The 12180-nt window shown below is 38.3% G+C and overlaps 1 protein-coding gene across 2 annotated transcripts in view; it reads right to left on the minus strand.

Annotated features, from left to right (window-relative positions):
- ABCB7 (ATP binding cassette subfamily B member 7) overlaps positions 1–12180 on the minus strand; it is a 167263-nt gene that overhangs the window by 37742 nt on the left and 117341 nt on the right. For both annotated transcript variants that reach the window (XM_029929812.1, XM_029929814.1), the window contains exon 5: positions 568–700. In XM_029929812.1, the coding sequence (XP_029785672.1) occupies positions 568–700 (133 nt within the window). The remainder of the gene's footprint in view (positions 1–567; positions 701–12180) is intronic.

Below are 12180 nucleotides of genomic sequence, written 5' to 3' on the forward strand. Positions count from 1 at the left end.
TGTGCAATACCGTAGAGGGTTTTTTGATCTAAACCAATTCCCCTAAATAACAAATGATAAAATTGAGCTCCTGAAAAATCAAGTGCCTCGACTAAAGCATGCCCCCATTCAAATCTCCTGAGTCTCATAAAGTGTCCTTTCTATTGCAGGAGGGAACAAAACAACATATTCTGTTCTTTACAAATGGCAAATGTATCATGGCTATTGAATGTAACTTAATAAAGCATTAATTTAGCTATTTCCCATTAAGCAATTAACAACAAGAAGAAAATAATTAGCCTTACTTTCAGGTATCATATTAACTATTATTATAAGTGGTTATGAATTTAATGTTGTATTTCATGTTGCATTTTTCTAGAATTTGCAAAATGAGACTGTTATTACAGAACTTTAGAAAACACATCATAAAAAGAATTTTTTAAAACTACGTATCAAAAATATCACATAAAACGATAAACATCTAAAATGCTAAATTTTGTTTGTGGCAAAAAGGTCATCTGCTCAAATATGATGCAACCCTCTTGATAAAAGTCAACACCTGTAGATAGATTAAAGAATCACACATACAGCCAATCAGAACTGCCGTTGCCATGGTTGCAACTGTATTTGGTGCATCACTCAGGTTCAGCATGTTTCCCGACATCTGGTTGAGGCTGTCTACAGCATATTTAAACATGAAGGGAACCACAATATTCATGGCCTAAAAATATAAAAGCAATTACCCATCATATGTAAAATATTTTCTAAAAGTACAAGTATTTACCTTAAATTAGTGTTCATGGGAATGTTTAGATATTAATCGTTTACTAGTATTGAAATGATTTTCCTAGTTATAAAGATAAAAACTTTGACATTGGAGAGCTGTCATTTCAGGACTCCTACCTCACACTGACTGCCATGTTAATATTCATTTACGACTTATGTGCATTACTCAAATGCTCAGGCCTCTATGAAATAATCCTTGATCATTTACTCAAAATGCTCTCTCCATTACCTGAAATTCTACAGAGCTTCTGGCACTTAAGGCAAAAACTGCCTTATATGATAGTTCTTTATGTATATATATATTTTTCTTTCCTACTAGGTCCTTGATAGTCTGTGTCATATTCCTTTGTTTCTCCCACCCTTGTTGAGTACTCTGCTTTGTATATAGTAGGTATTCAATCAAATATGTAAAATTATTTGTTTACCAAAGTAATGGTAAAACTAAAATTATATAGGAGAAAATATCCCCAAAGCAGATAAATTATAAGTATCTGTGGCTGATTCACCACTGGGGAACGAACACACACACACACACACACACACACACACACACACAACACCAATAGATCTATTTGCCCCATAAAAAGATTCCTTTGCTCAGAGAAGGGGTGGGGGAAGTAGTGAACCAGATAAAAGGAATTAGAGGTACAAACTTCTAATTACAAAATAAGTCACAGAGATGAAAGGTACTGCATAAGAAATATAGTCAATAATATTGTAATAATGTTGTATGGTGACTGCACTTACTGTGGTGAGCACTGAGTAATGTATAGAATTGCTGAATCACTATATTGTATACCTGAAACTAATATAACATTGTATGCCAACTATAATTCAATAATAAAAATTTAAAAATTTAAAAAGATTTTGCTAAAATACTAAAGAAAACCACTAAATTCCAAACTAAGCTTTTAAAAACCAACCTATTTCTCCATGAGAAATATGAAAATTATGGGTATATTGCTTTCATATGTTCAAGGCAATATTCACTCACATTTCACATTTTCTGCAAGGTTACAGTATCAAAAACACCAACTATCATTTAAGAATAGAAAACTGATTAGAATGCCAAAGCTTTAAAGAAATTAAATTCATATACAATAATATGTGAAAGCAAATCTGTCAGGCTTAACAAAAATAATGAAATCCCATCCCTTGTTAATGTTCTATTATTGTAGCATTCATCTTTGTTAAACATAAAAAAATATTGTCAACAAGCCTAAGTTTAGCTGACGACTGACAGGAGCTATGTAAATCATACCAACCACGATTTTGAAGTAAAGGATACAAGTGTCCTAGCAACCAAGCAGGTACTCTCATATTCAACAATATCATTAAAATACACAGCAGATGTTTGAGCACTTTTAAGAATGTAACACTACAGGATAAATTGCTTAAAGTTTTTTCTGACTTCTAAAATATAATCTAATAGAATATCAGGTTTCAAGTATGACAAATTTGTCACTTGTGATTCCCATATAATCATATAACTTCAAGCTCTTGCTTCTGCTTGAAATGGCCTACTTGTCAGATTTACCATACCTCTCCATTCTTCAAAACCCACTCTGAATACCATTCCCATCATGATGCCTTCTCTGAAACTTGCAGCCGATTTGGCAATCTTCCCATTTTCCAATTCCTCTTTTTTACACTTTATACAGCAGCATCTATCATTTTTATTATATATTTATCATTCACATTCTAGGTGCAGTGTATATGGATATAGTGGCTTCTCAATCTCAGTTCACAAACCTTTTGTGGCAAACAAACATTTTGTGAACAAGAGCTATAGGAGTCAGGTATGGTGCTATGTTCCTTTTACAAAGGTAAAAACGGAATGAAATAACAATTCTATTAAATGAATATCTATGTAACTGAGGAAACTCAGATTCCACAAGGTTTAATGACTTGTCTGGGAAGCAGCAGAGCTAGGATTAAAATCCAAGAATGACTGAAATTCAAAATTTTCTTCTAGTATACCATAGCCATATTAGCAGCTCATAAAGCAAGGGACCATATTACTTTACTACTTTTCCACCCTAAAATGGATGTTCTTAAGTATGCTGTTGAAACTATAAAGTATGACACAAATACTTTAAATAAATCTTAGCATATTCCAGGGTTTCCATACAATAAGGGCACATCCCATTATTGCAGTCCAACATAATTTCTTGAGTGGGAGAAAAAGTGATAGTTACAGCTAGCGATCTCATAACTTACAGCCTATTATATCTTTGCCACAGCCAGAGTGCGTAGTGACCAAAACTAATTAATACATCACCAAGAAAGTTGTGTAACTTTATTTTCTTGAAAACGTGTTTGGGTTGCTCAAATTTGTGAACATCTTTGTAAATGTGTAAAGAATGTGAATGTCATCTGTCATCTATTTTTACTGCCATGAAAAAGGTAGTTAGCACAATGCTAAGAACATAGTACTAACTCTGATAATACTTGTTGATTACTTCCAGTTCTCTCCAAAACGTAATTTTAGAAAGGAAAGAAATAAACACAAAAGAAATGGAAAGAATGACATTATGTGTAGATATTTTTATCAGTACATGTGTATTGGTTGCACTGGCGTTGTGATATTTCGAGCATGGGGTGTGACGAATATTGGTATTTCCTAATACTCTGCTTTCACTAGAACTACATACACTTAAACCATCTCAAAAATAGGAATTTTCTAAAAACGTTTTCTTTTGAAAAAATCGTAGGCTCACAGGAAGTTGCAAAAATAGTACAAAGAGACTCGATCCTTCACTCACCATCTCCTAAAGATGACATTGATATAGCCGGTTCAATATCAAGACCAAAAATGTACATTGGCACATGACTGTTAACGAGACTGCAGAACTCCCTCAGTTTTTACCATATTTAAATGTGTATTCATGTATGTGTGTAGTTTGTATGTGTTACTAAATGGTCCTATGCTATTTTATCCCATGTTCAGATGCATGTAACGATCACCACCGTCAAGATACAGAACTACCCCATCACAACAGACAAAATCTCTTGGGCTACAGCTCTTTATATTCACTCCCATCCTACTTCCTCCAACATCTCAGTCCCTGTCCCCTGGGAACCATTAATCTGTTCTTGATCTTTATAGCTTAGTAATTTTGAGAATATTATATACATGAATCATATCATTTGTAATCTTTTGAGATTAGCCTGTTTGCTTGTTTGTTTTTACACAGCATAATGCCCCCGAAGTTTATCAAGGATGATGGATGCATCAATAGCTCATCTTTTATAGCTGAGTACTATTCCATGGATATACCAAGTTTATTTAACCATTCGTCCCTGAAGGATATTTTGGTTATTTCTAGTTTGGGACTACAAATAAAAGATGCTCCGGAAATTTTCATACAGATGGTCACAAGTTTTCACTTCTCTAGGATAAATGCCCAAGAGTACAACTTCTAAGCTATATGGTAAGTCTACGCTGAACTTTTTAGGAAACTGTCATGCTCTTTCTAGTGGCTGTACCATTTTACATTCCCACCAGTAAAGTATGAGTGATCCAATTCCTTCACATTCTCACCAACATTTGATATCATCACTATTTTTTATTTTGAAACTATTTTAATAAATGTATAGTGATATCTTGTGGTTTTAATTTGTTTCACTGACACCAATGATGTTGAACATCTTTTTATATTTTGATTTTCAACCCATATATCCTCTTTTGTAAAATATCTGTTCTTTGTCTTTTGCAAATTTTAGAACTGGATTGTTTTTTTCTTTTTGCTATTGAGTTTAAAAGTTCTTTATAGACCAATGAGAAAAATGGACTACAATTACATGGACAACATAGATAAACCTCACAAACCTAATGTTCAGTGAAAGAAGCCAGGTACAAAATAGTGCACAATGAGTCTATTTATGTAATATTCATAAACAGGCAAAAGTAATTAATGTGAAGCTAATAATGTCCTATTTTTATATCTAGGTGCTTTTCATGTGGATATTGATTACACTGGTATGTTTACTTAGTAAAAAGACCTGGAGTTATACACCTAAACAAACAAACAAATAAATAACAAAAGTTCTTTATAGATATTCTAGATATAGAGGCCTTTGCTGGATATGTGATCTGCAAAAATTTTCTCCTAGTGTGTAGTTTGAATTTCATCCTACTGAGGAGCCTGAACTACCCCACCTCGCAGTCATGAGGAGTTCCTTCCTTTAGGAGTCAGTGTAGGCCAAGGTAAGAACCTGAACTTTCAACCCCACCCACAGTAATGAGGCAGCACTCTATCCTCACAGCAACAGTGTCACAGAAGGCCTGATAACAAACAAAAGATTTTAAAAAGATCCAGAGTCTTATAGCATAATACCCCAAATATCTGGGTTTCAATAAAAAAATAACTCCTTATACCAAGGACTACTAAGATATCAACTTGAAATAAGAAAATACAATCAACAGACACAAATGTTAGAACTACCTGATGAGGATTTCAGAATAGCCATCATAAAAGTGTTCCAATGGGGTTCCTGGGTGGCTCAGTCGGTTAAGTGTCTGACTTCAGCTCAGGTCATGACCTTACCATCTAGGAGTTGAGCTCCAAGGCAGGCTCTGTGCTGACAGCTCAGAGCCTGGAGCCTGCTTTGGATTCTGTGTCTCCCTCGCTCTCTGCCCCTCCCCCCACTCGTGCTCTGTCTTCTGTCTGTCTCTCTCTCAAAAGTAATTATTAAAAAAAAATAAAAGTGCTTCAAGGAGATTTATGAACATGCTTCAGATGTCAAAAAAAAATATACTATCTCAGTAGATAAATACAGGACATAAAGAAGAACCAAATGAAAAATCTGGAGCTGGAAAATAATGACTGAATTTTAAAAAACCTGAATGGATGGGCTCCATGGCAGAATGGAGAGGACAAAGGAGAGGATCAGTAAACTTGAAGACAGAGCAATAAAATTTACTGAATATGAACAACAGAGAGAAAACGCTAAAAAGGGGGAGGTGGGTTCAAGACTCAGGGATCTGTGGGACTATTAAAAAAAAAAAAAGATCTATCACTCCTCTTTAGAGTTCCAGAAGAATAGGAAAGTGTGAGGCAGGAACAAGTTTTCAAAGAAATAATGGCTAAAAATTCCCCAAATTTGGCAAAAGACATAATCTTAAGATTCAGGAGGCTGAGGGGTGCCTGGGTAGCTCAGTCGGTTAAGCGTTCGGCTTAGGCTCAGGTCATGATCTCATGGGTTCGAGCCCCACATCGGGCTCTGTGCTGACAGCTCAGAGCCTGGAACCTGCTTCAGATTCTGTATCTCCCTCTCTCTCTGACCCTCCCCTGCTCGTGTTGTCTCTCTCTGTCTCTCAAAAATAAATAAAAAACATTTAAAAAAAAAGATTCAAGAAGCTGAGCAACCTCCCCCGCAAATAGGAAAAACCCAAAGAAATGAAATTTTAGAGCATGAGAGAACATGAGCTGAAGAGAGGGGCAGAGGAAGAAGAGAAAGACTCTTAAGCAGGCTCCATGCTCAGCACAGAGCCCAACGTGGGCTTGATCCCATGACCCTGAAATCAGGACCCAAGCCAAAATGAAGAGTCAAACACTTAACTGACTAAACCACCCAGGTGCCCCCCACCAAGATACATTATAATTACAATTCTGAAAGCTTGAGATAAAATAAAAAATCTTAAAGGAAGCTAGACAAAAACAATACATTATATATAGGGGAAAAAACAATTTGAAGAAACCAGATTTCCAGGGAGGCCAGCAGGATAGTGTCACAACATTTTTCAAGCGGTAAAAGAAAAGAATTGTCAAGTTAGAATCCTCTAACTAGCCAAATGAGCCTTCAAGAATGAAAAGGATATCACGACATTCTCAGGTTAAGGAGAACTAAAAATTAGTGATCAGCAGACCTCCTCTAAAAGAACTGCTGCGGGGTGGGGGGGGCACCGGGGTGCCTCAGCCGGTTAAGCATATGATTCTTCATTTTGGTTCACAGTTAATGAGATCGAGCCCCATGTTGGGCTCTGTGCTGACAGCACAGAGCCTATTGGGATTCTTTCTCTCCCCCTCTTTCTGCCCCTTCCCTGTTCGTTCTCTCTCTCTCCTCAAAATAAATACAAAATTTAAAAAAAGAACTGCTAAAGAAAAGTCTTTATGTATATGGGAAATAGAAGCAGAAGGAAATGTGGAACATCAGGAATGAAGAAAAAGCAATAGAAATAGTAAATATCTATGTAACTATACTAGCCTATTCTCTTATGTTCCTTAAAATATGTTTGATGGACAAAAGCAAAAGTTAAATCTTTGACCATGGGGTTTTCGATGTATAGAGATGTACTACATAAGATAACCTGTAAAAATAAGGGGGAAAGGTAAAGTGACTTATGGCATAAGTAAAGTTTTTACATTCTACTTGACATGGTAAAATATTGATTCTAAGTAAGCTGTGAAAAGTTAAGTATCACAATTGTAATTCCTAGAGCAAAAAAATTATACAAAGAGATAGGCTAAAAGTCATAATAAATTAAAACAGGAAAGGGAAATGCATTTAAGTAACATAAAAGATGGCAGGAAAGTTGAAATAGAGTAACATAAGAAAGAGAAAACTGGCAAAAAAAAATAAAAATAAAATAACTGACCAAACTCCAAATATATCAATAATTATCAATATAATTATCAACATATTACAATCACCAATGTAAACAACTATTAATGTATCAATATAGTAGTGATGAACAACTGGAAACCAACATTAAACAAAAATTACAATCCCTCTACCCCCAAAAAGAAATCCGTAACCCAGGATTTCTCAATCTTCAGCACGATGGACATTCTGGGTTAAGTAATTCTTTCCTATGGGAAGAGATATTCTGTGTACTTCAGGACGTTTGGTAGTATCCCTGACCTCTACCTACTACATGCTGGTGACACACTCATGCTCAACTGTGACCATCACAAATATCTCCAGACAGTGCCAAATATCCCTCGAGCAAAATCACCCCAGCCTGGAAACCAAAGGGCAAATCAAACATGTTCAGTGTATGTATGCTAAAAGGACAAACGCAGATGAAAGAAAACAAGGGAAATCCAAGTAAATGGAGAGATATTGTATGTTCGCTGACTAGAAGACTCAATATAGTAGGGATGTCAATTTTCCCCAAATTGGTGTAGAGATTTAATAAAAATCCATTTAAAAGCCATATATGGGGGAGCCAAGATGGCGGAGAGGAAGGGAGCTCTGTAAATTCCGTCCGCCCCATCTATCGAACTGAGAAGGACATTACTCTCACCTGCAAGAGCAGAAAGAGAAAATACGGACTCCAGAAAGAAAAGAACCTCAAGGATACCTGAGTGAGTGAGTGCAAAATGGGGAGATCTGAAAATGGGCCAGCCCAGGACAGGCAGGGGAGGCAGAAGCCCCAGCCCAACGCACGGTAAGCGCGCGGAGCCCAAGAGACAAAGGGAAGAGACAGAGAGTCTGAACACACTCATAGTACTGTATCTGGGGAAGAGGTAAAGAATGCTTGGCCACGCTTAGAGAGAGAAACCCACTCCATAGATAACTGCTGGGTAGCCAGAATCCCGAACCCCGGTGGCACAAGGGAAGGAACAGCTTCCAGCCCTAAGCCACCTCAAAGGGGAATCAGCGGCAGTAGCGGCTGCAAGAGGCAGCCACAGCAGCAGCTGCGCCAGGGGCGCGCACTTCAAGAGGCGGGCCACAGCGGCACCAGGCCAAAGCAGTGGCACAGCGAGAAGCAGCTGCAGCTGCGGCTGCACCAGGGGCACGCACTTCGAGAGGCAAGCCTCCACAGCGGTGGGCCGCCACCACAGCAGCACATCGAAAGGCGGCCACAGCAGCGACCCCAGCAGCGACTACGCCAGGGGCGCGCACTTCAAACTTGGTTTTGAAAATGGGACCACACACCTCATTTCCACAGTGTATCTTGTACCCTGCATTGGCTACGCGAATCCCGAATCCCGGGTGCACCCAGGAAAAAATAGGGCCCACACCTACCCCACCCCTGACAGGGAGTCTGTGGCAGGTGGAGGCCTGGGCAAGCGCTTAGGCTGCAAGAGCTCCCAGCTCATTTCCAGCAGCACACAGCGCCTTGAGCAACAGCTATCCAAAGCCGAGAGAGACAAAATTTTTTTTTTCTTTCCCCCATTGCAATCAGGATCCTGGCTGGGGGTGGTCACTCCACAGTTGGGTCTGTGAAGGTGTGCACTTCACCTCCTGCTGCTCATTTCGCCTCAGGCAGGGGCAGCTGAAATCCCTGCCTGAGCCAAGTCAAACTGATTCCTCCCCATAAGAAGCCAGCCACCAAAACTAATACATTTCATCTGTGGTAGCACAAACATGCACGGACTGGAACTTTGAACCCAGGCGGGCCTGGAAAATACAACTCCACTCAACTGAGGCCCAAGGTGATCAGACTCATGAGAGTGACCTACAGTGCTTAGTTCAGCTGAGCTTGGAATGCCTCCATTCTAATCTCCATTGACACCAAGGCCGAGCCTCTGAGAGCAGCCTCTGGGACCCACCACATCAAACCATGCCTAAACACAAGGGGAAGCTGTTGCTTTTCTTTTTTCTTTCCTCACTTCTTTCGTACTTATTTCTTTGTTATTATTACCTTTTTTTCCTTTTTCGTTACTTAATTCTTTTAAATTTTTACTCATTTTCCTTTCTCCTTTCTCCCTTACTTTTTCACCTTGTTGCAACCCAGATATATTCTCCTGTATCTCATCCTTACCTCTCCCCTCAACTGGTCATAGATTTTTAAACTGTCTACAGTCCTTTGTTGTCTCCGACCCCGTTTTATACTTTTTTATTTTTTTATTTTTTCTCTTTTCTTCATTCTCTTTTCTTATTATTTTCTCTTCTTCTCTTCTTTTCGTGTCTTTCCTTCCCTTTTCTTTCTTTTCTTTCCCCCTTTTAATGTGTTTCTTTGTTTGATTTGTCTGGCTGTATGTGTGCTTCTGTTCCCTATGTGTTTGTCTGTCTGTTTTCCTTCTTAGGACCACACCAAGACACAAGCCAAAGTGTGCAAGAAGGCGAGTCCCAAATATTGCACAGTAGGGAAATAAAATACTCACAGGCACAACAAGAGAAACTGAGAGACACCATTAAGAGAATATTTCCTGAAACGACAGGCCCTGGACAGTCAATAAGCCTCCTTTAACAGAGAAATATTAATAGGTCACAGCGCACAACGAGCTTCCTCAAGGTGACAAGAGACAGAAAACTAGCAAAAATGACAAAACGAAGCAACTCTCCCCTGAAGACCTTCCAGGAGGAAGTCACAGCCACAGAACTGCTCAAGGCAGATCTAGACAACATATCAGAAAAGAATTTAAAAAGCCTGTCATAAGATTAATCGCTGGAGTTGAGAAAAACATCAAAGAATCAACTGAGACAATTACTAGGCGCCTTGAAAATAGATGTGATGAATTAAAAAAAGTTATAGATGAGGTGAATAATAAACTGGAGGCAGCCACCTCAAGGATTCACGAGGCAGAGAGAAGAATAGGTGAATTAGAAGATATAGTTATAGCAAAAGACGAAGCTGAAAAACAGAGAGAGAAATTAATCCAGAGGCACAAAAGGAGAATTCGCGATCTGAGACATACAATCATGTGGAACAACATTCCGTCTCATAGGAATTCCTGAAGAGGAAGACAGGAAGTATCCCCCTGAAGGGATACTAGACCAAATTATAACTGAGAATTTCCCAAATCTGGGAAAAGAAATAGACATTCAAATTCGAGAGGCACAAAGAACCCCTTAAGACGTCATTTGAATCGGCCTTCAGCACGACATATCACAGTGAAACTGGTAAAATATAGAGATAAAGAGAGAATTCTGAAAGCAGCTAGGGAGAAAAGGGCCCTCACATACAAAGGGAAACATATCAGAGTGGTTACAGACCTATCTAATGAAACATAGCAGGCCCGAAAGGAATGGCAGGAAATCTTGGATGTGATGAGCAGAAAAAATAAGCAGCAAAGAATCCTCTACCCAGCAAGCTTGTCTTTCAAAATAGAAGGAGAGATAAAGGTTTTCCCAAATAAACAAAAATTGAGAGAATTCATGACCACCAAACCAGCCCTACAGGAAATCCTAGGAAGGACTCTATGAGGGAAAGATTGCAAAGAATACAAGGTGCCAGAGACACCACTATTAACATGAATTCTAGGGAGAACACAATGACTCTAAACCCACATTTATCGATAATAACATTGAATGTAAATGGACTCAATGCTCCAACCAAATGACACCGGGTAGCAGAATGGATAAAAAAACAAACCCATCTATTTGCTGTCTACAGGAGACACATTTTCGACTGGAAGACACCTTCAGGTTGAAAGTAAAGGGATGGAGAAATATCTATCAGGCGACTGGAAGCCAAAAGAAAGCTGGAGTAGCCATACTAATATCACACAAACTGGACTTTAAAGTAAAGGCAGTAACGAGATGAAGAAGGACATTATATAATAATTACAGGGTCTCTCCATCAGGAAGAGCTAACAATTATAAATATCTATGCACCAAATTCGGCAGGCACCCAAATACATACAACAATCACAGAAAGAAACAATCTTATTAACAAAAATGTGCTAATTGCAGGGGACTTTAATACTCCACTGACAGCAATGGATAGATCAACCAGACAGAAAATCACTAAAGAAACAATGGACCTGAACGACACATTGGAACAGATGGAACGGATAGATATATTTAGAACTCTGCATCCTAAAGATAGGAAATTCACCTTCTTTTCGAGTGCACATGGCACATTCTCCAAGATAGACCACATACTGGGACATAAAGCAGCCCTCCATAAGTATAAACAAATAGAGATCATACCATGCACACTTTCAGATCACAATGCAATGAAACTTGAAATTAACCACAGGAAAAAGTCTGGAAAACCTCCAAAAATGTGGAGGTTAAAAACCACCCTACTAAAGAATGACTGGGTTAATCAGGCAATTAGAGAAGAAATTTAAACATATATGGAAACCAACGAAAACGAAAATACAACATTCCAAAATCTCTGGGACACAGCAAAGGCCGTCCTAAGAGGAAAGTATATTGCAATCCAGGTCAAGCTCAACAAACTAGAAAGAGCGCAAATTCAAAATCTAAAGGAGAACCTACTGGAACTAGAAAGGAAGTAGCAAGAGCACCCCAGACCCAGCAGCAGAAGAAAAGAAATAATAAAGGTCAGGGCAGAAATAAACAACATAGAACCAAAAAAAACAGTCGAACAGATTAATGAAACCAAGAGTTGGTTCTTTGAAAAAATAAACAAAATCGATAAACCTCTAGCCAGGCTCCTCAGAAATAAAAGAGAGAGCACTCAGATAGACAAAATCATGAATGAAAAAGGATCTATTACAACCAATCCCTTAGAAATACTCATCAGAGATTACTATGAAAAATTATATG

Source organism: Suricata suricatta, chromosome X (assembly GCF_006229205.1).
Source record: "Suricata suricatta isolate VVHF042 chromosome X, meerkat_22Aug2017_6uvM2_HiC, whole genome shotgun sequence".
Lineage (NCBI taxonomy): Eukaryota > Metazoa > Chordata > Mammalia > Carnivora > Herpestidae > Suricata > Suricata suricatta.